The sequence below is a fragment of the Scleropages formosus genome, chromosome 20 (assembly GCF_900964775.1).
Source record: "Scleropages formosus chromosome 20, fSclFor1.1, whole genome shotgun sequence".
Taxonomy (NCBI): Eukaryota; Metazoa; Chordata; class Actinopteri; order Osteoglossiformes; family Osteoglossidae; genus Scleropages; species Scleropages formosus.
The window spans coordinates 12,426,885-12,450,997 of NC_041825.1; the positions used below are offsets into that span (position 1 = coordinate 12,426,885).

Genomic DNA, 24,113 nt, shown 5'->3' on the forward strand with positions numbered 1-24,113 from the left:
ATCCCTTATGTAGCTGACACTTTTGTCCTTAGAGTAAATGCAACAATTTATCCATCTATACAACTGGGTAATTTTGCTACACCATTCAGGTAAGTACAGTAAGCAAGAACACGACAGAAAGGGGATTCGTCGACCGTCTTGCACCACTACATTACCCGCTGCCCCAAATTCCTGAAATGCATCATCATTTATTTAAAATTTTAAAAGCCCAAATGATGTGTTAAACCTTAAATGCGATGCTCTGTTCTAAATGTCTTATTTTAAATGTTTTTTTTTTTCACTTGTTAATAAAGCAAAAAATTACGCATCGGTAAGAAACACTTGGTAGTTTCCTTGTATGACGTGGTGTCCGCTGTGTCACGTGAAATGTAACCAGCGCAGTTAGTTCGCATTGGACAGTTACCGCGTGGCCGGTGAATCACGTGCGCGAGCCGGCTTCCAGTTACGTCAGTGCAGAAGCGTGACTGAAGTCTCGCGCTGTCTCTAGGTGCCGGGAGCGCGAGAGAGAGGAAAGTGGCCACGCGGAGGAGCTGAAGTGCGGAAACGCGGCGGGCGCGAGAGCGTGGAAGGTCACCGGGGGCACGTGGCGCAACGGCTCACCTGCGTCCGCGGTAACGGTCCAGCCTTTTCCCCCCGCTTATCCCGAGCAGACCTCGCTTGTGTTGTTGCTCTCCGCTCCACGCTGTGTGTATGGGTGCCACTTGCCTTGGCGACAGTGAGTGACGGAGCCCTCGCGAGCTGCACGCGCACGATGGCGGTGTCCAAGTGCCGCAGGCTGAGCGGCGGCGCGCTCCGCGAGCTGCTCGACTCCGTGGAAAGCGTCCTCTTCGACTGCGACGGGGTGATATGGCGCGGCGACCAGGCCATCCCCGGCGCCGCGGATGTGGTGAACCGGCTCAAGAAGCATGGCAAGCGGGTGTTCTTCCTCACCAACAACAGCACCAAGACGAGGGGCATGTACGCGGACAAGCTGCGGCGCCTGGGCTTCGACGCGGCCGAGGACGACGTGTTCGGCACGGCCTTCTGCTCCGCCGCCTTCCTCAAGTCCGAGGCGAAGCTGGAGGGCAAGGTGTACCTGATCGGCAGCGCGGCCATGCAGCAGGAGCTGCGCAGCGTGGGCATCGAGCAGGTGGGCGTGGGGCCCGACCCGGTGTCCGGCGCGCAGGCGGACTGGGCCGGCGTGCCGCTCGACCCCGAGGTCAGGGCTGTGCTCGTGGGCTTCGACGAGCACTTCAGCTACATGAAGCTGAACAAGGCGCTGCAGTACCTGAGGAACCCCGACTGCCTGTTCGTGGGCACCAACACCGACACTCGGCTGCCGTTGGAGGACGGCAAGGCCATCCCAGGTGGGCGTCGGGTCGCAGCACAGCACCCTTCTCCTCCGGTCAAAGATCGCGAGTCCTGCCGGCGTTTCGTTGTTCTCTAACCCCCGAGCGTTCTCCCTTGTGCCCCCCAGGGACCGGCTGCCTACTGAAGGCGGTTGAAACCGCAGCCCAGCGCCAGGCTGTCGTCGTGGGGAAGCCCAGCAAGTTCATGTTCGAGTGCGTGGCCGGACGGTACGGTCTGGACCCGGCTAAAACGCTCATGGTGGGCGACCGGCTGGACACGGACATTCTGCTGGGCTCCAACTGCGGCCTGAAGACCCTGCTCACCCTGACGGGGGTGTCCACGGTGGCGGACGCGGAGGCCCATCAGCGGAGCGGCTGCGACGTGCGCCTCGGCATGGTGCCCGACTACTTCGTGGAGAGCGTCGCCGAGCTCCTGCCGGCGCTGCAGGGGTAGATTCTTCAAAGCGCGTTTGACCTTCCCTCTTCACCCCTGCTGCTCAGTCCTCACGTTTCACCGCCGTAAAAACAAACGTGCACCGAAAGCAAAAAGAAAAAACAAAAATTGTACCGTGCGCTCCTCCTGAGACCCAGCTAATTCGTGCCGTTCTGCTCTAGAGGACATATTAAGTGTCCTCAATCCCAACTGCACACCCTACAGTCCTCATGTACCTTATAGATGACCATTTATGTTTTTACGCCTACGTGTTTTGGAGTGGGGTTTGGAGAGCTGCTTAGAAATACATCCAAAAATGTGTCTCAGGAGGATATATATGTATTATATAATATATTTAGTTATGCCATGATGTATATCTCTCGGAATATATATTAGGCATGCATCTCCACTGAACTTCTTGTATGAACACATTTACAGTTTCTCAGCAATATTTAAGTGTTTTACACAAAGTGACAAGGTTAACAAGGAGTAATGTAAGTAGAAGAGGGTGGAGGGAGGCTGATCAAAGTCTGCCTTTCTTTCCTCGTGGAACCCGATGTTCCGACTCGCAGGGACACGTCGACTTTGTTGCGTAAATTCTTCCGAACATCTCCAAGTCGGCCGTGCAGGTGTCGAGAAACGGTGCTGCGGAAAAAAAAAATGTCGACGTCAAAGTGCTTCTGATACACAGAGAGTACCTCATTGTATGGTGAAAGAGCTTTGAAAGCTTACAGGGCTGAAACTTGGGTAGGTGTGTGTGTTTTTGAAATGATTCAGGTATTATACATTTTCAGTGTTGACTAATTCTGTTGCACTCAACAAAAAGGTGAATTTATTTTAATAGTTTTGATCTATTTATTTTGCCTCCGATTTATTGACTTCTGGATGAAATGTAACTTCTTTCCGTTGTCTATTGAGAACTTGTATTGATCTTAGTTACAAATAGATTTTTATGCAAGCTATAAATAAAGAGGAGACTGAAGTGTAACTGTTAAAATCTGCAACTTTCCACACAGTTCTGGACATTTCAGGCTGGTAGTTTCCACACGTTATTCAGAAAGTATAGGTGGTCCCAGATTTACGGTGGTTTGACTTACTGTTTCTTTCGACTTTACGCTGGCGATAGACATTCAGTAGAAATGGTATTTTGAATTTTGACTCCCTGCCCAGCAGCGATCCGCATCTCCTAGTCTGTCATGCGGTGGTGTATGTTAGATGTACTAAGTGCATTTTCGACTTACGATGGGTTTCGCAGAACGTAACCCCATCGTAAATCGGGGACCACCTGTACATTCAACAACCATGTAAACACCCCTTAGCCTATCATTTGAATTTGACTTTGAAATCCAGCTTTAAAAAAAAAACTTAATTTTATGACTGCACAGTTAGAAAGGGATGGGGTAATAATGTGCGGAATAGAATTGTGTAGAATCCGACAAAATATGCGAAGTGGAATTTTGGAAAGTTGTTTTTGAAAGTGCTGTCCTACCCTCTCTTCACAAAGAAACTGAAGGGTTTAAATGCTTTGCCTGTTTTTGTCAATACCCACGGGGCCACTGGGTAAAACTTGGGAATGCCAGGTACGAGAGCCTCAAACTCCAGACGAGAAATGTTGCACGTCAGCACTACATCCAGCCTCTCTCACTACTGACGGTAACACGTTCTGCGAACAAAGCCCTGCGCATTTGTGACAGTCATTGTAACATTTGAATTTTGGAGGTCAAAGCTGGGCAGTTTACTTTATTTTTAATATAGTGGTTTTTAAGATATACCCCGCCCCCCCCGAGAATACATGATCTCAAACACAGCGTTTTGCACACATTTTGTTTACTTTTAAGTGATTAACTAATAGGGATCAGTTTTTGCAAAATGTGGACTGGTAACTGGTTGGATGTTCTTGCCCAACGTCTAAGCCAAATGGTTCAGACCAGTTCGCAAAAATAATTTTGAAATGAAGAGTTGAAACACTTACGATATTGCTTAATTTCAGACCTCTTCTGTACCAACATCCTGTTTCTGTGTCCTGTTTAAGCTTGTTTATACCATTGCAAAAATACTACTGTCCTTAAGAGTTGTGTAACATCCTTTCATACTTTTTAATATTGGAAATCATAAAAATAGTTTTTCTAAAAATAGGTACATGCTGTATGACATACTGTAGGAATTGTACTGTGCTTTAGACCGCTGATATCAGTATGACTATAATCAGTTTCACAAAGCTCTACTTAATTCTGATTTCTTCAAGGCAAAGCTGAACACTTAAAATGTACCCTTTGAACTTAATACTGAAAATCAATGCCAGTGCCTGGAAAAGTGACAGGGTAATGTTCATAGGTACGTATGCATTATGCTTATTTACATCAAACTGCATTTCCTGAAAACAGTAACTTTCCTGAACTCTTTGAGTCATTTATTAAAATGCAAGGAAATTCTACGAGTTAATACCTATCTTTTGTTTACTATCTAGTCTTTTACCTTTCGTTGAATGTTTGTCGTGAAATCAATAACCTCATATTAAATATTTTATGATCTGAAAGGCATAACACAATCAGAAATGGTATCGCACTCATTGATCTTTGTTGTAATTCCAGCGTGGTGCTGATATTTAAGTACTTGCCGGTGTAAATGGCAGACGGTCAACCGAGAATCTCAGCAAATGCAATAAAAACAGAAAAACACTGGCAGTTGCCAATTTTGTATTTGTGTTTATTTCTTGGGACAGTATGCAAATAAATGAAATGGAGGCAAAATTGTATGCACTACCAACAGAACTTTATAAAGGATTTTGACAGCACGGTACATAAAAGCACACATTTTTAATATTCAATTGTTTAAATTTATTGTTATACAACAAACTTCTCACGGAGTGCTGAACAAAGGAATAAGATGAATAATCCATGCAGTTATTAAAACTATAAGTATTCCTACTGGCCATGGAGGGAAGGAACAAAAAATTCCCAAGTGAAAGTCAAGGGAGAAAAAAAACCTCTAGGGGTCCAAGTGCCAGTGATTGTCTGCCCCTCCTGGGCATTTCAGGTCAAAAAAGACTCAAGTCAGTTTACAACTAATAATAATATTATCAGCCACACTGTGATGAGGAGCAGGTTCAATGCAGCGATAAAAAGGATGCTTGGCTGAAATGAAGCATCAGTGACCTTACAGGCCTTCATGTGCACCTCATGTTCTCAGTTCTGATTTGGGGAACCTGGCTGACGGCGGTTCGCCAGACCATCTGCGCTGCTTAAAGTGACCTTGGGTCTGTCAGCATGTGGAAGGAAGAGCGCTCAGCGGCGTCCCCCTCCGCCGGTGCGCTGACAGGTTGTGCCTGCAGCAGTGGGTGTCTCCCGCCCTTTTGTCCATTGTCCGCAGCGTGCCGCCCGGCCAGTGGTCCGGCCCGTCACGTGTCGCCGTGCGAGCAGGGGGCCAGGAGGCGACGAGGAGCTGACCAGGTGCTCCGCCGCCTGCACAGTCGTGCGCAGTCTGTCATGCTCTCAGCTGAACGCAGGAAGCCGCGCGAAGGGCAGAGAGAAGCTGCGTAAAAGGGCGCAGGATGCTGAGGTGCTGGAACGGTTCGGCCGGCGGCCTGCAGGACTCTCGGTGCTCGGTGAGACGCTGTTTTTACCCCTCACTTGACCCAACGCGCAGTGAAACGGCTGAATCTTTGCGCACCTAGGTGGAAGTTACACGTGATCTGCACAACGTGGCACGGGACACCCGTCTCATTGTTAATATGAAACGGTATCACAACTACTTTTTAACATAGAGACAGCAGGTAGCATGGTAAGGGTCTGGGGTGGAATCGCACCTTGTGCTGCAGCACCCTCGATCAAAGCACATTATAAAGGACAGCTGGCAGTGTAGTGGTTACAGCTGCTGCCTTTAGACCCAAAGGTCACAGGTTTGAGTCTCACCTCCAGCTGTAGTACCCCAGAGCAAAGTACTTAACCCTAAATTGCTCCACTAAAAATTACCCAGATCTATAAATGGGTAACCGGTTGTAATCTTTACATTGGAAGTTGCTTTGAAGAAAAATGTCAGCTAAATGTAAATGTTGCATAAATGGGTAAATAACTGCATGTGGCTTTGTATACAAAACCTAAAGTTGCTGTGGAGGAAAGTGTCAGTTGAAGAAACACAAGTTAAAATGCTTGTTTCTGTCATTGGAAGGAAATGTGTGATAGAGATGGTTGCAGTTTCTGCACAGAAGATGTGGAAAGTTTGGCATGAGACAAACATGAATGCTGTCACACCTTCTCCCCTGTCCAGGATGGGGGCTCAGCGTCGTCCCCCCATTGTTCTCACCGGGCATTCTGGGGTGGTCTCGCTGCAGTCCTGCTTGTGGCTGTCCTAGTGCTCAGTGTCACCGGGCAGATAAGGTTTAGAGCTGCTCACCAGCAGGTAGAACGCTTGCCGGTCCCATTCCATCCCTTGGGAGTTTCTTTAAGACTGAGAACATGTCTTGTTGCCGTTGTTTTTGTAGATGGTTTGTGTGCGTGTGCGTGTGTGAGCTCCTTCCACAGTTTGATTTACAGGTGATCAGGATAACGGCCCCTGATAGGGCTGGAAATGTGATCGATCAGTCAGCGACGGTGGACCAGCGTAATGACGTGGTGACTTACAGCGTGACCTCTCACACCAACCACACCTCCACCGTGCTGTTCGACATTAAACACGTGAGAAGTCAATCGCCTGTTTCAGACGTTCCCGCCATCGTGCCATGACAGAGCTGTTAAGGGTTCCAATGCAAAGACATAAGGAGTTCCATTAAAGTGTGCATGTAGATATTAATTATATCATGTAGAATATCAATATTACATTAATTATACTTTTTTATATATGCTCATTTTACGCACCAAGGGAGTGATATGTTACAAACCTGATGGACAGAACACCTGCTTTCTGCGCAAAATGGAGCAGGACGACTATGACAACATGCACAGCCTTCTCAACGAGTCACAGCGGAAGGTAACAACACATGTACTTCTGTGTTCACCTTAAATTAATTCAAAACGACTTCAAAATAAATTAATAATTTACATGAAAGTAAATGAAAAGAGAATCGCTTTGGTCATTGTCCTCTTTGGTGAAGTATGAATTTCAGAAGTGGGAGAGGTGTTTGATTTGACAGGGACTGACACTGTTAGAGGTGTGTGGGTTGACAGAAGGCTGCCGACTACGTCCTTCCCAGGAATTAAAGCTATGATCACAGTGATCACAGGACACCCCTCCAGTGCGGCTACCGTCCGTGTGAGCACTATAGGACAGAGGCTGCACGGTTCTCAGGGCAAGCACAGGGCGGGAAGGTGCTCCACTGACACCGCGCCACTCAAGTCAGCATGTGTTGACGACTGGAGGAGGAGCGCAGAGGAGCAGGCCAGGATGGAGGGGATGGGGGTGGGGGGCTCTGCCCAGCTGGGCCTGAATTCCTCAGCCTATCTGATCCTGCTGCCCTCTGGCTCCAGGATCGCGTTACAGGATGGGATCAGAGCGGTTACCACCCGCACAATGAGCGCTCTGTTGGCTGCTTACGCTTTGCTGAAAAAAACAGAGTGCAGATGCCAGCCTGTTTGTTCAGTGTGCCAGAGGCACAGCCTCTTGGTTTGTTGCCTGCACAGAATGGCTTTGTTTGCTTTCCGTTACTTAATGGTTCCAAGAGCTGGCCAGGTGCGCTGCTCTGACAGCACTAACTGAAAGTACGTATTTAAATAAGGTTTTCAGTATTACTTCCTCGATCACGTCAGCAACGGAGTCTGCCGTTCAGACCTCATGTGCCCCGGTGTTTTCTGCATTTTATGTTTTAAATAGCAGCTATAAGGAAACACAATTTCCTTTTATATGACCCTTGCGTGGGCAGCATTTTTTTTCTTCCATATACGGTCTTCCTTACATAACTGGAAATGATGCTGTGAAGGGCCTTTATGTTAAATATTGAGAGCTGATACGCACACAACACTAACTGATATATAAAAACATTGCAGTATCACAGTTCTGACACCCGTGACTCACAGAACATACTGGACACAACTACAATGCACCCGCCATCTGGATCTTTGACTCTAAATGGAATCAATTTAGCTTTTTGTTAGCGCTTTCATTTTTTTTCCAATTTATTATTTAGACCAACAAGGAACAAAAAAGAGGAAAGATAGAGTTTCCAGGCCTACCATGCATGGACACCACTCAAAGGGGGTCCTTATCTGACCTCTCAGTGGGTTAAATGGTTTAATTACACAAAATTCCACCATGTCCTTTGAATTAGGCATTTGCTGAATGAAAGTGATTTTGTCACAGACTCCAGGATGTTCAAATAACACAAGAGTCCAGACTGATGGCATGAATAGTTAGTTATTTGATATGCCTAATGGTAAATTTGTACCTAGCTGAATTCAATGGCCCCTCCAGTGTGTACGACCTTTCTTTTCCAGGTCAGTCACTTTCGGTTGGTGGGGAATGAGACCCTGAGACACACCGAGCTGCTAGAGGTCCTGGGTGGTCATCATGTAGACGCCTCCACTCTCCGCGAACCCCTGCAGTCCCTCTGCCTTCACAGCTCCATCTACTGGGTTCGCAAAGCTGACGGTGAGCCTCTTTACGAAGAAGCATGGGCACGTCCCAAGAAGAGCATCTGCTAGTGGGCAAGTCCCCTAACAGATGACTCAGGCGGAACTGCCATAAGCAACTCTGTTCAATATCTACTGCACAAAACATAATCAAAATGTGTCACATCGCAGAAATTAATGAAAACATGTGGCACTTCAGTGTAAAAGCACAGCACGATGACAGGCTGTGACAAAACAGGACTCCTGTGGCTCCAGCTCCTTGGCTGCTCTTTACAGATCAACATGCAATACAGAAACCTGAACTGCAGACCAACATGACCTTTGCAGGACTGCTGAAAATAGCTGGAACAATTTCTTACTTAAAGCAGGTTGAATGCCTTAATGCACAGGTCTGCACTGCTTTAAAAAATAAAAGGAAAGGAAAAAGAGTCCTGGGTGACAAAATCCCCACCTTCTCACCCCCTTCCTCTGACTCTCTTTCCAGGTCCAGCAAAACAAAGATTAATTTACTTCTGCATAGATATCTGCTTCCCCAGCAATGTGTGTGTGTCTGTGTGCTTCTACTACCTGCCTGAGTGAGAAGCAACTCGGAGCCTGCAGCCTGTTTCCTCCCAAGAGCAAACATCGCATTACAGCTGAGCCATTCTCCTGAAAGGAGGCGAGACCTTCTCTTCACCTTTTATACTGTTTTGCAGTCAAATTTGAATGAGAAGACTCTTTAAGGTCTCCGTTTCTTGTAGCCTGCAGATAACTTAAGGAATTTGTCATCTGCAGCTCTGACTATCCAATAAAGTGCCACTAGGAAATGTGCTGCACTCTGATGACATTATCATTAACTGCTCATCCAATGTAGGATCGCGGCGGTTGAGAGCCTGTCCTAGAGGTATAGGGCATAAGACAGCATCCACCCTGGATAGAGCAAGTCAGTCACACAATGATACAGTCACACAATAAGGGCAATTTGGAGTCTCCGGTGCACTTGAATCATACTTTCAAGCAGCGCTGCATCTCTGGACCGTGGGAGGAATGCAGAGAACTTGGAGGAAACCCAGATGAATGTGGTGAGAACATGCAAACTGCACACAGGCCGAGGGACATTTAAATTCACGTCTAAACGCAGAGGAGCTGTAAGGCACCAGTGCTACCTGCTAGGCTGCTGTACCATCCTATTGAGATTTCACTTTCATAGCAGATAAAAAAGCCTCGTAGAAGAGATTCTTTAACCTGAAAGATTTAAGATGAGATACTACAACAGAGGGCTAAAATATATGAGGGGGACAATACAAAACACCTTGCATTACAGAAAGTAATAGCATTAGCAAGCATTAGCAGCTAGCACTGACACATTACATCTCAATTTCTTTTTTTATTTGTGGCCACATAATACAAACATACCTCTGCATCTGGTCCAAGCCACACAGCTACTAATACCATCTAGGATGTTGCAGAATTCTGGCCATAAATTGGAGGCAGATAATGCAGCTTCCCTTGGTCTTGAATCCTACCACGGAGAGTTTGAATGTATAGGTGCGATTCCAAAGGGGAAGAGAAATGCTGATGCTGAAGTTACTGAATGGTAATAAATAACTGTCCGTTAGCCAAGCACACTGTCATTGAACGCCAGGCAAACAACTGCCTTCTGATGTCCGCTGTACTCCCGCTTGATCTCACCCGTCTCCACACACCACAGCCGGGCAAGGTTGTCTGAAGAGGCTGAAAATCATTGAGAAAGTACAGCAGTTGCTCACCCACGTCAAAAGGACAGTACAGTATACACTGATCAAGCAGCTCTTGGGTACTGCCATTTTTGTCTTTACCATGACTGTTGTGGTTCAAATTAATTTTAATCCATTAACACACTGCTTCCAGGTTCAAGAAGTTACACAGGTACACGTTTTACAAAAGCTACTCATGAAAAACCTTGCTCAAGTGAACAGCAGAGAAATTAAGGAATTTAAACTGAACAGGAAAGACCTGACAGCTGCATGTTCCATAGCTCATTCATTCACTATAATTTACCGCTTGTGCAATGCAGGGTCACAGTGGTGCAAAGTCCATCCCAGAGGCATAATGCTTGGACAGGGACACAGCCCAGCATTCATGGGAACAGTTCCTCAAAAAGAAATGAATGAAGCAGCTAGCAGCATAGTGGTTAGAACTGCTGCCTTTGCACCCAAAGGTTGGTGGTTAAAATTCCACCTCCAGCTGTAGCACCCTTATGCAAGGTATTTACCCTTAAATTGCTCTAGTAAAAATTACCCAGCTATACAAATGGATAGATAGTAAGTAACTTAATGCTGTAAGTTGCTTTGGAAAAAAGCATCTGTTAAACAACTTAAAACAGCAGCTCTGACCTGTGACAATGTACTGGGAGTCCCCAGAAAAGGCACAATCCCACATCCAGCCACGAGAGGTCTCCCCAGGGTTGTTGCTCTTGATGCTCAACTCAGTCATCAGGGAGAAATTGGATGTTCTCCAGATCTTGCAGGTCTGGTCTGCTGAGCAGGTGGCCAGCAATCTGTAACATAATGGAATATCAACAAAACATCACAAGTAGCTTACCTGTCGCCCTACATCATTCATTCACACTAACATAAAAAGTGAAGAAAGAACACAAGCTATGGAAAATTTCTGTAAAATGAATAACTGTGGATACCGCTTTATTCAATTTAAACTATATAATTTCAGCAAGAATACATACTTCATACACATCAGCGCTCTGAGTAAACAGAGATGTTTTTGTATTTTATTAAAAATCAGAGATGCTCCCCCTACAAAAGGCATCATTTGTGAATGCAGGATAACACTCACGTGGAATCGGGACTAAATTTGCAGCGGAGCGAGTAGCGTTTGTGAGCCGGGATCTTGGTTTTGGGGATGAGCTGCGTTACTTCATCACCCATTCCTCCTGCCAGGTTCCACACATAACAGTTTCCCTGAGAAAAGAGCAAGACATTAGTATTGGATCACACCAAAACACATCCTGAGCAGCACCCAGGATGGAATTTGCAAATATACTGATTATTATTTGCGGTGTAGTCCAACTGAAAATTTATTTTAAAAAACACACAAAAAAAAGATTATACATATTTAGTAAAAGAACACAAGTGTTTGAAAGAGAAGGCCAGGTGATGGTACTGGATACCACTAACCGAGCTGTTGACTGCAGCCATATAGCTAGCGTCTGGGTCAATGTGGACTGAGTTCACAGACACCTCTGGTTCGGGAATGAGCTGCTCATTGTGGTCTGTCTTCAGGTCCCAGACGTGAATCACTCCGCTCTGGTCACCAACTATTAATTCTGCCTACACATTGACACATGAAAAAAAGATTGACACCAAGATAACTATCAGAATAATAGAAAAGCTCTTTTCAAAATCTATCATTACATATTATTTACAAATAGGCTTTCCCAGTTTAACATGAGATATGCTATTTGAAGGTATTAGCTATCTGAAGGTACAGAACAGACTCTGAAATACTGCTTCAGTGTTATTAATGCAGCAGTGGCACGGCGGTGCAGTGGGTTTGGCAGGGTCCCGCTCTCTGGTGGGTCTGGGGTTCGAGTCCTGCTTGGGGTGCCTTGCCACGGACTGGCGTCCCGTCCAGGGTGTGTCCCCTCCCCCTCCAGCCTTGCGCCCTGTGTTGCTGGCTTCGGCTCCGGTTCACTGTGACCCCGCTCGGGACAAGCGGCTTCAGATAGCGCGTGTGTGTGTGTGTTATTAATGCATTGTACTGGTTTCAGTGTTTCTAAAGCTTATAAAATTAGTTTTTGATGCCAATATGTTTGTTACATATTATATCTGATAATGCATTTTTTCTTATAAAGAAAAAAATCCCAGTGAATCCTAAAGTAAAGCATCAGTCTATCCACATACCTGATTAGGATGCAAGCAAACACAGTTTATCGGTGCATTGACCTGGAAGATTCTTTGGCACTGCAAATTCCTCGACCTAAAGAAGGAGGGGAAAAAAAAAAACATTTATAAACCATATTACTGTTTGTTCGCTTCAGTTATTATTTTTACCCAAAAGATGTTTACACTGCTGGATATGCAATGAAGCAATTCCAGTAAACACACACACACACACACACACACACACACACACACACACACACACACACACACACACACACACACACATTTTCAGAACCGCTTGTCCCATACGGGGTCACGGGGAACCGGAGCCTACCCGGTAACACAGGGCGTAAGGCCGGAGGGGAAGGGGACACACCCAGGACGGGACGCCAGTCCGTCGCAAGGCACCCCAAGCGGGACTCGAACCCCAGACCCACCGGAGAGCAGGACTGCGGTCCAACCCACTGCGCCACCGAATTCCAGTAAACAGTCTATTTCAAAAGTATATCAGTAGTTTACATGCCTGAGCCCTTTAAACACTATGTTCCTGGTCATCCTGACATAGGAAGACAAGACAAGACATAAGGAAGAACAAAGCACGTGCTAATATACGTTTAGGAATACCTCAGGTCCCAAATGCGTGCCATGCAATCCTCCCCACCAGTGTACATCCATCGGCCATCCTCGTGGAAGCCTACAGAGGTTATGTTCTTGCTGACGCCATCATAATTGATAACTGGGTTGGGGTTGTTGGAATTCAGGTCGTACATACGAATGTGCTGGTAACCTGAAGAACAGAAGAAAGGCTCATCACAATCCAGGGTGGCACCTTTTAAGAAAATGGATCAAAAGCTGTTCTACAAAGCAAAATTGAGTTTAAAATCACACTGAAACCCAGGCTATTAATGTAAATGCATTGATTTTTTTTGAAAGAGTAACACTCTCTATGACAAATCCCCCAGCGACTGTATAGAAATTAACTGAAAGGAGCCTCGGATCTCACCTGCAGCTGCAATCATACTTCGGTCTGGAGTCACTTCCAAAGAGTTCACCTGCTAAACATTTTGGTCAAGGAAACAACGCTCATGAAAACAAAATCTACCCTTGAAGCAACAGTACAATTTACCTCATCTCTAATGAAACCACGTCCACTGTCATCACTGGAAGGGTGCTATTAGTGCTGTCTTAAAGCAAAGATATGAAGTGGCTGGAAAAAAACACACAATGTATTCCTAAGTGTTAATGGTGAAGCTGACCACATGAAAATCAAAACATGAACATTATTAGGGCAATAAGTACACTGCAGTGTCTCTAAACATGGGGTCCCAGCACATGAGGCTAATTTATCTGTGCTGTTGAAGGGACTTACTGAAAGACACGGTCATAAATAACAAGGTTGTTACCAGCATTACAACATATGAGTGGAGATCATCTCGTATACATTTCCACAAGGCTCAATAACTGGTTTGTTCAAATGCTGATCTTCTCATACACTCCTCAATAACCTTTCATCCCACAGGGTGAAAGCAGCACATTTTACATTAAGCTGAAGTGTTTCATTAACAACAACATTAAGCTGCTTACAGTGATTTCCCCATTTATACAACTGGGTAATTTTTACTGGCACCATTTAGGGTAAGTACCTTGCTCAACAGTAATACAGCAAGAGGCAGGAATCAAAGCTGCAACCTTTGGGTCCAAAGGCAGTAGCTCTAACCACTACCCTAGCAGCTGTCCCAGTGTAAGCTGCTTACAGTGATTTATCCATTTGTGCGGCTGTTTTTAATGAGCAATTCAGGGTAGGTACCTTGCTCAACACTACCACAGCAAAATAGGGATTCAAACCTGTTATGTCTGAGTTCAGAGGTGGCAGCTCTTACCACTATGCCACCTGTTGCCTCTTAAAATGAGATACCTTTTCTTTTTATTTATTTATTTATTTATTTATTAACAAATGGCTACTTTTTACTGGAATAATTGAGAGTAAGCCCCTCACTCGTGGACACTGCAACCGGAGGGGGACCTGGGATCTTCTACGACTACGGTAAGGCAGCACCTCGAACCACTCATGTGTTCGTTCACACGTCACGTGTGGCAACACCTGGAAACGCGCGCACGCGCGCGCGCCCTCGCGGACAGCGGATACCGAGTCCTGGTGCTGCACGGTGCGCGTGCAGATGCCGCTGTGCGCCTGCCAGAAGCGCACCGTGTGGTCGTAGCCCGCCGTGGCCAGTATCACAGGGTCGCTGCCCACGGTGCCCTGCGTGACGTTCATCCTCTCCTCCTCAGCTCGGTCCTCACGCGCCTATACTGTATAACTGTACACAGGGAAACGGGTTCGAAACCGTGAGTGCAGAGGAGAGAGAGCGCGCGGTTCCAGTCTGAGTTGTGAGTCGGCGTGTGTCACCGCGGGGGACATCATCGCTGCCCCCAGCAGGCATTTCGGAAACAGGTCAATGACACCGCAACTGATATCAAACACCGTCGGCGTCGCGGGAAGTCGAAGAGAGGCGCCTGGCAAGTCAGTGTGGTCTCTCTTACCTTCAGTCCTACAGTGAAAACATCCGCCGAAGTCAACCACGGCACGTCCCCCGAATATGACAAACATCGGTTAGCTCGAAATTCACATATACTGTCTTTAAATGACACTTCAGTTCATGCAACAGCGTTTACCACGTCTTACCTCAGTGTTTCTGTGGGTGTTCACTAATAATAATTCCGCACTGCAAACCGCTGGTGTAAATAAGTAGTTCCACCAAGTAATATTTCCCCGAGTGTCTAAATTTTATATATTTTATACTTATTTATACTAGTATTTTTAATAAACGTGAAACGTTATGCTCTTAAATGTATTTGTTCAAGTATACGTTTGTTTGGTTCATTAATCTCTTGGTATTTTTATATTATAGTTAATCGGAAAGACGACTTCCCGTTACCCACTTGGGCACAAAACCTTTGACCAAGGAAAAGCATTATATTAATCTATATGCTATATAAATATGCTCTTCACTATAGATTTGAAGAGTAAGTATTTGTTATTAGAGTTATCAAAAGGAGCAACCAAAGTAAAACGATAAAAACTGCGGAATTATAAAAGCCAAGGATGATGGCGACAGGAAGCACAGGGGGAGCGAATTCTTGTATAAAAATTTGCAACATGCTTGCGTTATTTCTTCGCTGAAACTGTCACATAATTACATTTACTTCTAAAGTAAAACAACTGTTGTTCTGCGTTCACAGCAGCCCGTCCACAATTGAGCGACGTACAACTTTGCGACAGTGTCGCGTTTCTTCCCCTTCAAAGTGCTTTACGGTAGTCAGCTGAGCGATGGCTTCGCACTTCAGTGGTGTTCTTCAGTTAACCGATTTGGACGATTTTATCACCCCTTCCCAGGTACGATATTTAAAACTGAACATTGTAGATGTACACACAAGGTAGTGCAAAATTTATTTTTTACGACCCTATCAGATTAAACCATGATAAAGTGTCGACTTCTTGAATTTTCCACTGGTGGTGAGGATCATCATGGGTACAGAGAGTAACTCTGACTGAGACTGTTTTATCCATTTAGCTGATCTGACCAAAGAAGCAACTTCCACTGTTAGAGTGCTTACAATTGTTGCTCATTTACACAGCTGGGTACTTTTCCGCAATTCATTCAGTAAGTGGCTTGTCAAGACAAGGTACTACTAACTAGGTGGGATTCGAACCTGCGACCGTTGTTTGGGTCCAACTCAACCAGCAGCTGTAACCACTACGCTACCAGCTGCCAGTACCTTGATCATGGTACTACAGCAGGAGGAGTGGGGTTTCGAACAAGCAACTTTCAGCCAGCTCGTGATGCCTACAAGCAGGACCCCACCTTCTGTCCTAGTATTTTGATTCTTTTATTACTCAAAATTACATTGCAGACAAAGCGACGAGGAGCCGGAGAGAAATCCACCAGATTGGTGTACACAGAGGGTTGCTGGAATGCACTTTGTTCGGTCACTAAAAGCTGAACGCTGTTCCACTGGAGATGATGCGGAGTCTCCCCACTTATCTGTCTGCCCTCTTCCACCAGGAATGTGTGAAACCGGTGAAGGTGGAGAAGAAACAAGGCAAGTCTGTGGCCAAAATCCAGATAGAAGATGATGGAAGTTACTTTCAGGTTAAGCAGGTACAAAGGAAATATTTGTTCTGCATTCATCTCTCTAATAAATTCTTATGAAGCCAGTCAGGATCAAAAGTTATTTATCTGTCTTGCTGCTGCTGTTTAATTTATATGCATAACTTGGGCTGCTAAAGCCCCCAGGGACTTTGGCACATATGGTGACCCAGCACTGCACAGATTAAATGCATTTTTTGGATGGAACATATTCTGGCTTTTGCATCTGTCCCTAATTTACTAAATGGCCCACTTTTGAAACCAGCAGTCAATGTTTACATGGAAAGATAAGTTAAATGGAAGTTCTTGTCTAATTAAGAAGTAATCATAATTAATTTGAGTTCTGGGACGTGTCGAAAACTTACAGGCCCTGCTACTCTCATTGCATGATTTCCAAAGTTCCTTTTGGAATCTTCTGACAGTGTGTTTCTACCCTCTTTCTGGTGGCACAGTGTTTGACACAGGTTTTAGTTTCAGCAATGTATTTATCACCTCTCATGGAAAAAGAAGCAGGCATTTTCTTTAAAATATGCATATGTGCCAATTTCAGATAGTCCATAATGATTTAGTGCTCATTAGACCTTAAGCAGTTTTAGAAAATAGAAGGTGAATTTATGGTAATAAATGAATGATTGAATTAATAGTTCTGTATCAGTTGTACAGAAAGGCTGTGCTTCTGGACCAGAGGAAGAGAAAACACTATCTTATGAAATTGCTTTGTGAGAACAAATGGACTTCAGAACTGTGGAGAATATCTTGGAAGTATATTTTAGGATCAAGTGCAAAGTATACATCAAGCATCAAAGTCTGCATAATGACAGGACGGCAAGCTGCAGAAGCTGGAGAAAGCCAAGATCACACTGAACGACTGTCTAGCCTGCAGCGGCTGTATCACTTCAGCTGAGAGTGTGCTGATCACCCAGCAGAGTCAAGATGAGTTGTACAGGGTTCTCCGCCAGAACAAGGTAACTGGCGACAACTCGCCACACTCAAGTGACAAATTATGTATTATTCTTGTCTCATCTTACTGCAGTCACAATAGCAGCGCTCACACACAGTGACAATATGACATAATGCTGTCTATAGTCTTAGGGGTTACGGGTTCAGCTCACAATAGCTGTGTTTTTGCGGTGAATTCAGTAGAAATGGGACTGAGCGGGTAAATCTTGAATAGTAAACATGTATCTCTTGTGTTTGCTTCACTTGTCATGCACAAGAGTCCAGAGATGCTGGTAGAGGATCGAAGTGATACTTTTGACAATGGATGGGAGAATATGTGTCATGGATTTGGCTTGTGAGCTACGAGCTGTTCGTTAAAATGAACATGTTCCTTTTGGTTCAGGAAAACAACAGCAAACAGGTTGTGGTGGTGTCAGTGTCCCCACAGTCCAGGGCCTCTCTGGCTGCACGGTTTAACCTGAGCAGTACTGATGCGGGCAGGAGGCTCACGGCTTTCTTTAAGAACTTGGGTAAGTGATCTGCGTTGGAGGATACAGGGTGATGGCAATTGCCGTCAGAGCTACAGTATGTGGGGAATATACAGGTTGGCTGACAGTGGGAGTGACTATATTGGCCATGTTTCAGGTGTGCATCATGTGTTTGACACTGGATTCAGCCGAACATTCAGCCTTTTAGAGAGCCAGCGGGAGTTTGTGGAGCGCTTTCGACGGAGTGAGCAGGACAAGAAATCTCTACCAATGCTGGCCTCAGCCTGTCCAGGTATTTCTTTTTTGTGTTTTTTTTTTTTTTTTTTTTTTTTTTAATATTTCTACCTGTAAAGCTGTGGCTACTACAAAATCTGCAACGCAAATGGAAAGAACCCTTCCTTCTGCTAGTAAGCTTAAGCTAAAGGGTTTTTTCTTGTCTGTTGGAAATAGGCTGGATCTGCTATGCAGAGAAGACTCATGGTGACTTCGTCCTTCCTTACATCAGCACCACTCGGTCCCCCCAGCAGGTCATGGGTTCTCTAGTGAAGACCTACTTTGCGGAACAGCAGGTACTCTCCATAACCACGAACGGAAAAAACTCAAGTGGTTCGGTAACAAGATTTTGAGGAGCAGTGGGTGGGTAGGGGTTAAAACCATCCTCTTCCAAGCAAAGGACATAAATTTAAATTGTACTCCCACAGTACCTTAGAACAATGTGTTTTCACTGAATTACTCCAGCAAAAAGGATCCAGCTATATGGATAAAAGGGTAAAATATTGTACATTGTTTAGTAAGTAAGTCAGTCAGTCATCTTGAACAAAGGTATCACCTGTATAATGAGTTAATAAATAATGATGTACTTCATACGATATCTTTAGGTGTGAACAAACTGGAAAGGGCAATTCTTACGTATCATGTAATGTATGTTTGATAAGGTTTTACCCAATACAGTTATTTCCCACATGCCTGATTACACTGTGATTGCAGCTGTTCATATTCTGAAACTTTCAAAAGCTTTATTGGAATGTAATTATACAACTCAATGAACATTGGATCTGAATGAGTCTTTCTGCTTATTAACATACGTTATTGATCAGTGTTCATTTTCAGTGGAGTCGTAGAAGGAGAAATGAAATCTATAGAATTCAGAATGTTAAGTATCAATATTTCAACTGGTTTCTAGTTGTAACAGAAGAATTCTAAAGGTGTTTTTTTGTTTGTAATTTTGTCTTGAAAGTTTGTTCAGTAGGGTTAGGTAAGTACGGCTAAATTAAAGTAGGCTCCTCTTGACCACCTGTGTGACTCTCCTGGCAACGGGTGGTATGGATGTGGCTTACCCTTGCCTATTTCCACATCTTTGAACTATGAGAGGAAACACACACAATGACGGGAGAACATGCACACATACTGAGTCGAGATCAAACCCGCACCCCAGGTGCTCGAGACCACACTGCGAAAGCTTGTATGCTGGTCTATAGAAGCTGTACCGCGTTTTTCTTTGCCCCGTAATTCTGTTGCAGGCTGCCTCCGGAGAAATGCCTGTTGATAGTGTTCATACAGAGTCACGTGGGTGTGCTGTAGTGAACTCCCTCATTGAACAGGAGTCACACTTCAGTGGAGTGACCTTAACGCCACACAGTTTAGATGTTCACAGTCAAATCCTCTGCGCTGCTCGCTCTTGTTTCCTCAGGGCCTGACTCCACAGCAGATCTACCATGTTGCCGTGATGCCGTGCTACGACAAGAAGCTGGAGGCCTCCAGGCCTGATTTCTACATCACGCAGTCAGACACACGAGAGGTGGACTGTGTTATTACATCAGGTGTGAGCGAACTAGAAAGAACACAATCAGCATGTACAGGGTATCGCTGCCACCATCACTGGGAACCCCTGGTTTACAACAATCAGAATAATTAGTCAGAAAATACTTGCGTCCAAATAAACTATTTGTGCCCATCTAAAAGGGCTACCCATGTCTAAATTGTAGAGTGATTAAGTATTACTAATTTCAGTTTCTGTGACACACAGGGGAGGTTTTGAAGATGCTTGACCAAGAGGGTTTGTCTCTGAGAGATGTGGATCCTGCACCTTTAGACACATTGTGAGCTTCTCTTCGGTGATTTATTTTTTACAACTCAGTTTTTTTTTCCACTGTTATAGAACTATAAACTGTCAAAGATTATTTTCTTCAGTGCTTGAATCACAAGCAAGCTTTGTAGACTGTGTCACAGCAGTATGTACAGTCTGCGGTATGTGGAAAGGAATACGGTGTGGAAGTGGATCACCGGATGCTGCATGGAGTTGTCTGTGTGACCGTAGGTTTAGCAGTGTGTGCGGGAATGAGCTCATGAGGCACGAGGGGAGTGGTTCCGGAGGCTACCTACACCACATCTATACCTATGCTGCCAAACAGCTCTTTGGAATTGACGCAAAGGACATCTCATATAAGACTCTCAAGTAAGTCATGTCGGGGTCTCTGGAAGCCTCTCTCTTCGCCTGCTGACCGAATTCTTGCTGGAAAGGGAGACGCTTCATGTCTTTGGGTAACCTTGTCTCCCACAGGAATAAGGACTTCCAGGAAGTAACTCTCGAGAAGGATGGGGCCGTTCTACTACGCTTTGCTGCTACTTACGGCTTCCGCAACATCCAGAACCTGGTCCAAAAGCTGAAGAGAGGAAAGTCACCTTACCACTTTGTGGAGGTGATGGCCTGCCCTTCAGGTATGACATTTTCACACTATCAACGGCTTGAATATGGTCGGAGGCCCAGTGACTACGAAGCAGGGAACTTCGGGTGATCACACCTGAAGGGTTTCTTTGCAAAACTGACTGTGTTTTCTGCATCATCTGGTCCAATGTGTTGTGAAATTACTTCTGTAATGGGCACTTGTATTGGAGGACAGATGAAAATCTGCATGCTTAAGGAATATGATCAAAGACATCATTTCATAATTTACAACTGCCAGAAGCATTTGGGGAAGAAAACCTTTTCTGTATAAAAGATTTTAGAAAAAATAGTGAATGTCGACTACAGTAATGAAGGAGCTCGACCCACAATAAACCGTTTGACCCTTAGTGACCAAACCTTGCTGGTCATTTGCTTCACATTCATCTAAATAAACTGCGAATGTAAAAGCAGCATTTGTACTGCTGTTTAGCATTTGTGTTTGTCTGCAGGGTGTTTGAATGGGGGCGGACAGATACGGCCCTTGCCTGACCAGTCCAACAAGGATCTGCTTCAGAAAGTGGAAGAGCTTTACAGAGCAGAGCGCCCCCTGGAGCCAGAGGATGATGAGCACGTGACAGGGCTGTACGACACATGGCTACGCAGCGTGGGGGAGGATCGAGCTCGGGAGCTGCTGCACACCCGGTACCATGCCGTGGAGAAGGCCGATAGTGGCCTCACCATCAAGTGGTAATGTGTGGTGAAGTGCAGTGCGGTGCACTGCCCTCAAATGCTGATGTCGCACAATTTAGCTGTACCTCTTCATGGCCTTACAGTTCACTGGTGTCTGAGTAATCTGTTCCTGTCAGTTGGCTCGCACAAACATTTATGGCAGTTATGTGATGGTAATGAATACGATACCACTGAAGTTCAGAAAAATTAAAAGCTTTGTTAGTAATTAAAGAAAAGTAATATGTGTAGTGAATCACTGATTTAACAATATGGGGTATGTCTATTAGTCCATGATGTATTGAGGTTGTGTGGTTGTATTCAATTATTTGTACTATATTCAGTTATATTTATAAAGTTCTATTTAAGCCTAATTACTCTAATGGATATGTCTTATGTTACACACAGTAAATCATTGTTTATGTAATGTCTGACGGTCTTGTTAAAAATATTTTGTATAAAAAGTTGGCCTTGATAAAAAATGTTCTGCACTAAAATTGATAATGCTTGTATTGTTCCAAGGCATGCAACCTTTTTAAATTTACAATTACAACTTTATTATACTGTTGGAGTTAGATGGGGGGGGAATAATAAGATCCTAAATTCAGGATGTACAATGTTCACTATTTGGATTTTTTTCAAACTGTCTTGTTGCTTTAGAAATGGAGGTTTCAAAATGCTGATTGTCAGAGCACTTTTATAGCTGAGGCATATTGGTTATTGGTTTTCCACTCAAAATCACTGACTGGTGTAGCTCCCTTTATTATTGTCATTCGGGTGCTTCCAAGTCACTGCATTTCATGTTGCGTTTCCATAGTCCCCCCCCCACCACCTGTATATTTCACCTTTGCACTCTGGTCAAAAATATCTCCTTAAGGTTCTGTGGTTTTATGTTTTTTGCCTTATCTGATCATCTAGTCCTTACTGTGTCATAACTGTAGCTAAACAAAACATTGTGACATAACAAATTGTATGCAGTTATTAAGCAAAAAGCCAACATTCAGAAGTTTTGGTGACAATCTAAGTGAACCCTATGATTGTATAACATGCAGATCCTCTTTTTTTTTTTTTTTTTTTATAAATAACTTGGACTAATTTTTACTGTGTAGGTCTCTTTTTATGTTGCCTGTGAGGAATTCTGCTCCCTCACACGTGTAGTTCCACAATTTGGTTCCAACATAAATTGGCAGAGCATTTGTTTGTTGTGGAGTGTTTTCTTTTTTTAAAAATCTCTTTGGAAAAATGCTAGAGAATTGGCTGCCTGCTGTAAAAGAGAACAGATTCTTGTCACCACAAAGGAGTATATTTACACTGGCTTTATTTTTATGAAAAGCTAGAACTATATTTTCTTAAAAATACATTGAACACGTTCATTGCCTGCATTGGTTGCAGGTTTCTGGTTGATCTTGGTGGATAAATGCTAATCTGTCGTCATACCTTTTTTTTTTTTTATTCTCAAAAATATACATATGTCATACAAAGACAATAATCAGTGCAAATAAACATCCTAAAGTGTACACATCTCGGAAATGATTCTCATACTTTCCTACTTTGTTTCCAGGCGAAGTTTCCTGATATATTATAGTGAAACTGAAGGAATAACTGACATTTTTTTTTTTCTTTTTTTAAACAATGATTTGGTGGATGCAGAATTTTATAATAGCCCAATTATATCAATCACTCTTATTACACCTAATATTATTGTTGTCCTATAGTCACAGTAACATCTGTTTCTTGGTGGCATGTTGTAATAAATGTTACAGCTGAATACAACCTCCAGTAAAGTCTTTGCACCAATATGGATGTCACTGCTGGTCTCTTGCAAAGTCATAAATAGTGATGTATCTATCAATTTGGCCTTTGCCTCAGTGTTTATGCAACAATAAATCTGTTCTGTTAACCTTTGGGTAGATGTTAAGGTATCATCAAATGAGGTGGAGAACGTCACCATCAAAGTAGAAAAATAGAGAGCAACTATTTAGGATTAAACAAGGCAGAAAATCCAGGATTAGATTTTAGAAAATGCTCCTATTAATGGCGTTTGGACAGAACTGAGAACAAAATTTTGAAATTTCAAGTTTTTTCTTTTTTTTTGGTTTCTGGATATATGTATTTTGGCAAAATCTGAACTTTGTAAACTGTACAACTCCCCTTTATGTGCCTCAAAACATTTGTCTTAAACTTTTTCCATAGGATAAAAGTAGGAAGTTTAATCATATCTGGCAGCTAAAACATGTCTTGACAGCAGCAAAGCAGCACAGAGCTCATTTGATTTCCTATGTTTGCCAGGCTGATTCCCATGACAAGATGCCAAAAGGGCTGCTTTATACTGAGCTAGTTAGTGAGGAAAAAATTTTATCATTTAGGGAAAAAGATGAAACCAAAGAATTGTCAGAATGTTGCCAAAGGAAACATTGTAGCTGTGTAAACTGTGGAGGAAAGCAATACTGAGTGGGTCTCCCATTGGGGATTGGAGAAGAGTGACAGTCTGAGGCTGGTACTGGACAGCTTTCTTGGCACAGAGGAACCGCACTCAACCACAAAAGGCACCATAAAACATGAAGTAAAGTACAGCACGCCAGAAGGCTTTAGTCTGAACTCATCTTGGTATGTGCTAATCTGGATCTGGTTTTTGTTTTTAAGTCTGAGTATCACAGTGAATTCATTTCACCACATGTTTAGTAAAAAGCCATAGAACACAAAATAAATTTTGTGTTTCTATGTACTAATCATTATATCCTATTTTATAGTTTTTTCAGTTTCAATATTTGATTATGACTGTCATGAGGAATTTGCTTGACCAAGGGGCTTATTCAGGGAATTCAGTGTGCCCTTTGTTTTTAATTCTCTCATTATTGCTGCCACATTGAATTTGCTTCATAGACTCACTTTGTAGACTGAGTGCCAAAAACAGAAAATCTGTCAACAAGGATCGATCCCAAAACTTTGTGGTAATCAGTTAAATG

General features: G+C 44.0%; 4 protein-coding genes across 5 annotated transcripts; 3 read left to right on the plus strand and 1 right to left on the minus strand.

Moving 5' to 3' along the window:
• The first annotated feature begins 465 nt into the window (after window positions 1-465).
• Window positions 466-4,439, plus strand: pgp (phosphoglycolate phosphatase). The gene is made up of 2 exons (XM_029246522.1): window positions 466-1,346; window positions 1,457-4,439. The coding sequence occupies exons 1-2, from the start codon at window positions 752-754 to the stop codon at window positions 1,780-1,782; spliced, it is 921 nt and encodes a 306-aa protein (XP_029102355.1). The 5' UTR covers window positions 466-751; the 3' UTR covers window positions 1,783-4,439.
• Window positions 4,440-4,759: 320 nt separating this feature from the next.
• Window positions 4,760-9,336, plus strand: bricd5 (BRICHOS domain containing 5). The gene is made up of 6 exons (XM_029246979.1): window positions 4,760-5,426; window positions 5,990-6,159; window positions 6,282-6,434; window positions 6,619-6,726; window positions 8,187-8,340; window positions 8,806-9,336. The coding sequence occupies exons 1-6, from the start codon at window positions 5,312-5,314 to the stop codon at window positions 8,898-8,900; spliced, it is 795 nt and encodes a 264-aa protein (XP_029102812.1). The 5' UTR covers window positions 4,760-5,311; the 3' UTR covers window positions 8,901-9,336.
• A 6-nt stretch (window positions 9,337-9,342) lies between these two features.
• mlst8 (MTOR associated protein, LST8 homolog (S. cerevisiae)) lies at window positions 9,343-15,042 on the minus strand. Of its 2 annotated transcripts, XM_029247029.1 has the most exons (10): window positions 14,865-15,042; window positions 14,723-14,730; window positions 14,328-14,499; window positions 13,185-13,236; window positions 12,806-12,968; window positions 12,200-12,275; window positions 11,474-11,626; window positions 11,133-11,257; window positions 10,676-10,839; window positions 9,343-10,034 (listed from the first exon to the last, which is right to left on the minus strand). In XM_029247029.1, exons 3-10 carry the CDS (start codon window positions 14,454-14,456, stop codon window positions 9,916-9,918), a joined length of 981 nt encoding a protein of 326 aa, XP_029102862.1. In that variant the 5' UTR covers window positions 14,457-14,499; window positions 14,723-14,730; window positions 14,865-15,042; the 3' UTR covers window positions 9,343-9,915. The 2 variants fall into 2 exon arrangements, with proteins under 2 accessions (XP_029102862.1, XP_018616877.2); XM_018761361.2 differs by lacking the exon at window positions 14,723-14,730.
• Window positions 15,043-15,491: 449 nt separating this feature from the next.
• Window positions 15,492-23,723, plus strand: narfl (nuclear prelamin A recognition factor-like). Its single transcript, XM_018761381.2, has 11 exons — window positions 15,492-15,575; window positions 16,246-16,341; window positions 17,151-17,294; window positions 17,672-17,798; window positions 17,914-18,048; window positions 18,207-18,325; window positions 19,447-19,576; window positions 19,783-19,855; window positions 20,074-20,211; window positions 20,317-20,474; window positions 20,931-23,723. Exons 1-11 carry the CDS (start codon window positions 15,510-15,512, stop codon window positions 21,170-21,172), a joined length of 1,428 nt encoding a protein of 475 aa, XP_018616897.2. The 5' UTR covers window positions 15,492-15,509; the 3' UTR covers window positions 21,173-23,723.
• Window positions 23,724-24,113: the final 390 nt, after the last annotated feature.

Excerpts from the sequence above, each read along its gene's own strand:
- bricd5 (XM_029246979.1), top strand. The coding sequence starts at position 5,312 with ATGCTGAGGTGCTGGAACGGTTCGGCCGGCGGCCTGCAGGACTCTCGG. Across the intron at positions 6,160-6,281 it reads TTAGAGCTGCTCACCAGCAG|TTTGATTTACAGGTGATCAG; the intron begins GTAGAACGCTTG and ends CTCCTTCCACAG. Across the intron at positions 8,341-8,805 it reads CTGGGTTCGCAAAGCTGACG|GTCCAGCAAAACAAAGATTA; the intron begins GTGAGCCTCTTT and ends CTCTCTTTCCAG.
- pgp (XM_029246522.1), top strand. The coding sequence starts at position 752 with ATGGCGGTGTCCAAGTGCCGCAGGCTGAGCGGCGGCGCGCTCCGCGAG. Across the intron at positions 1,347-1,456 it reads GGACGGCAAGGCCATCCCAG|GGACCGGCTGCCTACTGAAG; the intron begins GTGGGCGTCGGG and ends TGTGCCCCCCAG.
- narfl (XM_018761381.2), top strand. The coding sequence starts at position 15,510 with ATGGCTTCGCACTTCAGTGGTGTTCTTCAGTTAACCGATTTGGACGAT. Across the intron at positions 17,799-17,913 it reads GGCTTTCTTTAAGAACTTGG|GTGTGCATCATGTGTTTGAC; the intron begins GTAAGTGATCTG and ends GCCATGTTTCAG. Across the intron at positions 20,475-20,930 it reads GGTGATGGCCTGCCCTTCAG|GGTGTTTGAATGGGGGCGGA; the intron begins GTATGACATTTT and ends GTTTGTCTGCAG.
- mlst8 (XM_018761361.2), bottom strand. The coding sequence starts at position 14,456 with ATGAACGTCACGCAGGGCACCGTGGGCAGCGACCCTGTGATACTGGCC. Across the intron at positions 12,276-12,805 it reads GCACGCATTTGGGACCTGAG|GTCGAGGAATTTGCAGTGCC; the intron begins GTATTCCTAAAC and ends CTCCTTCTTTAG. Across the intron at positions 10,840-11,132 it reads AAATTTAGTCCCGATTCCAC|ATTGCTGGCCACCTGCTCAG; the intron begins GTGAGTGTTATC and ends ATTATGTTACAG.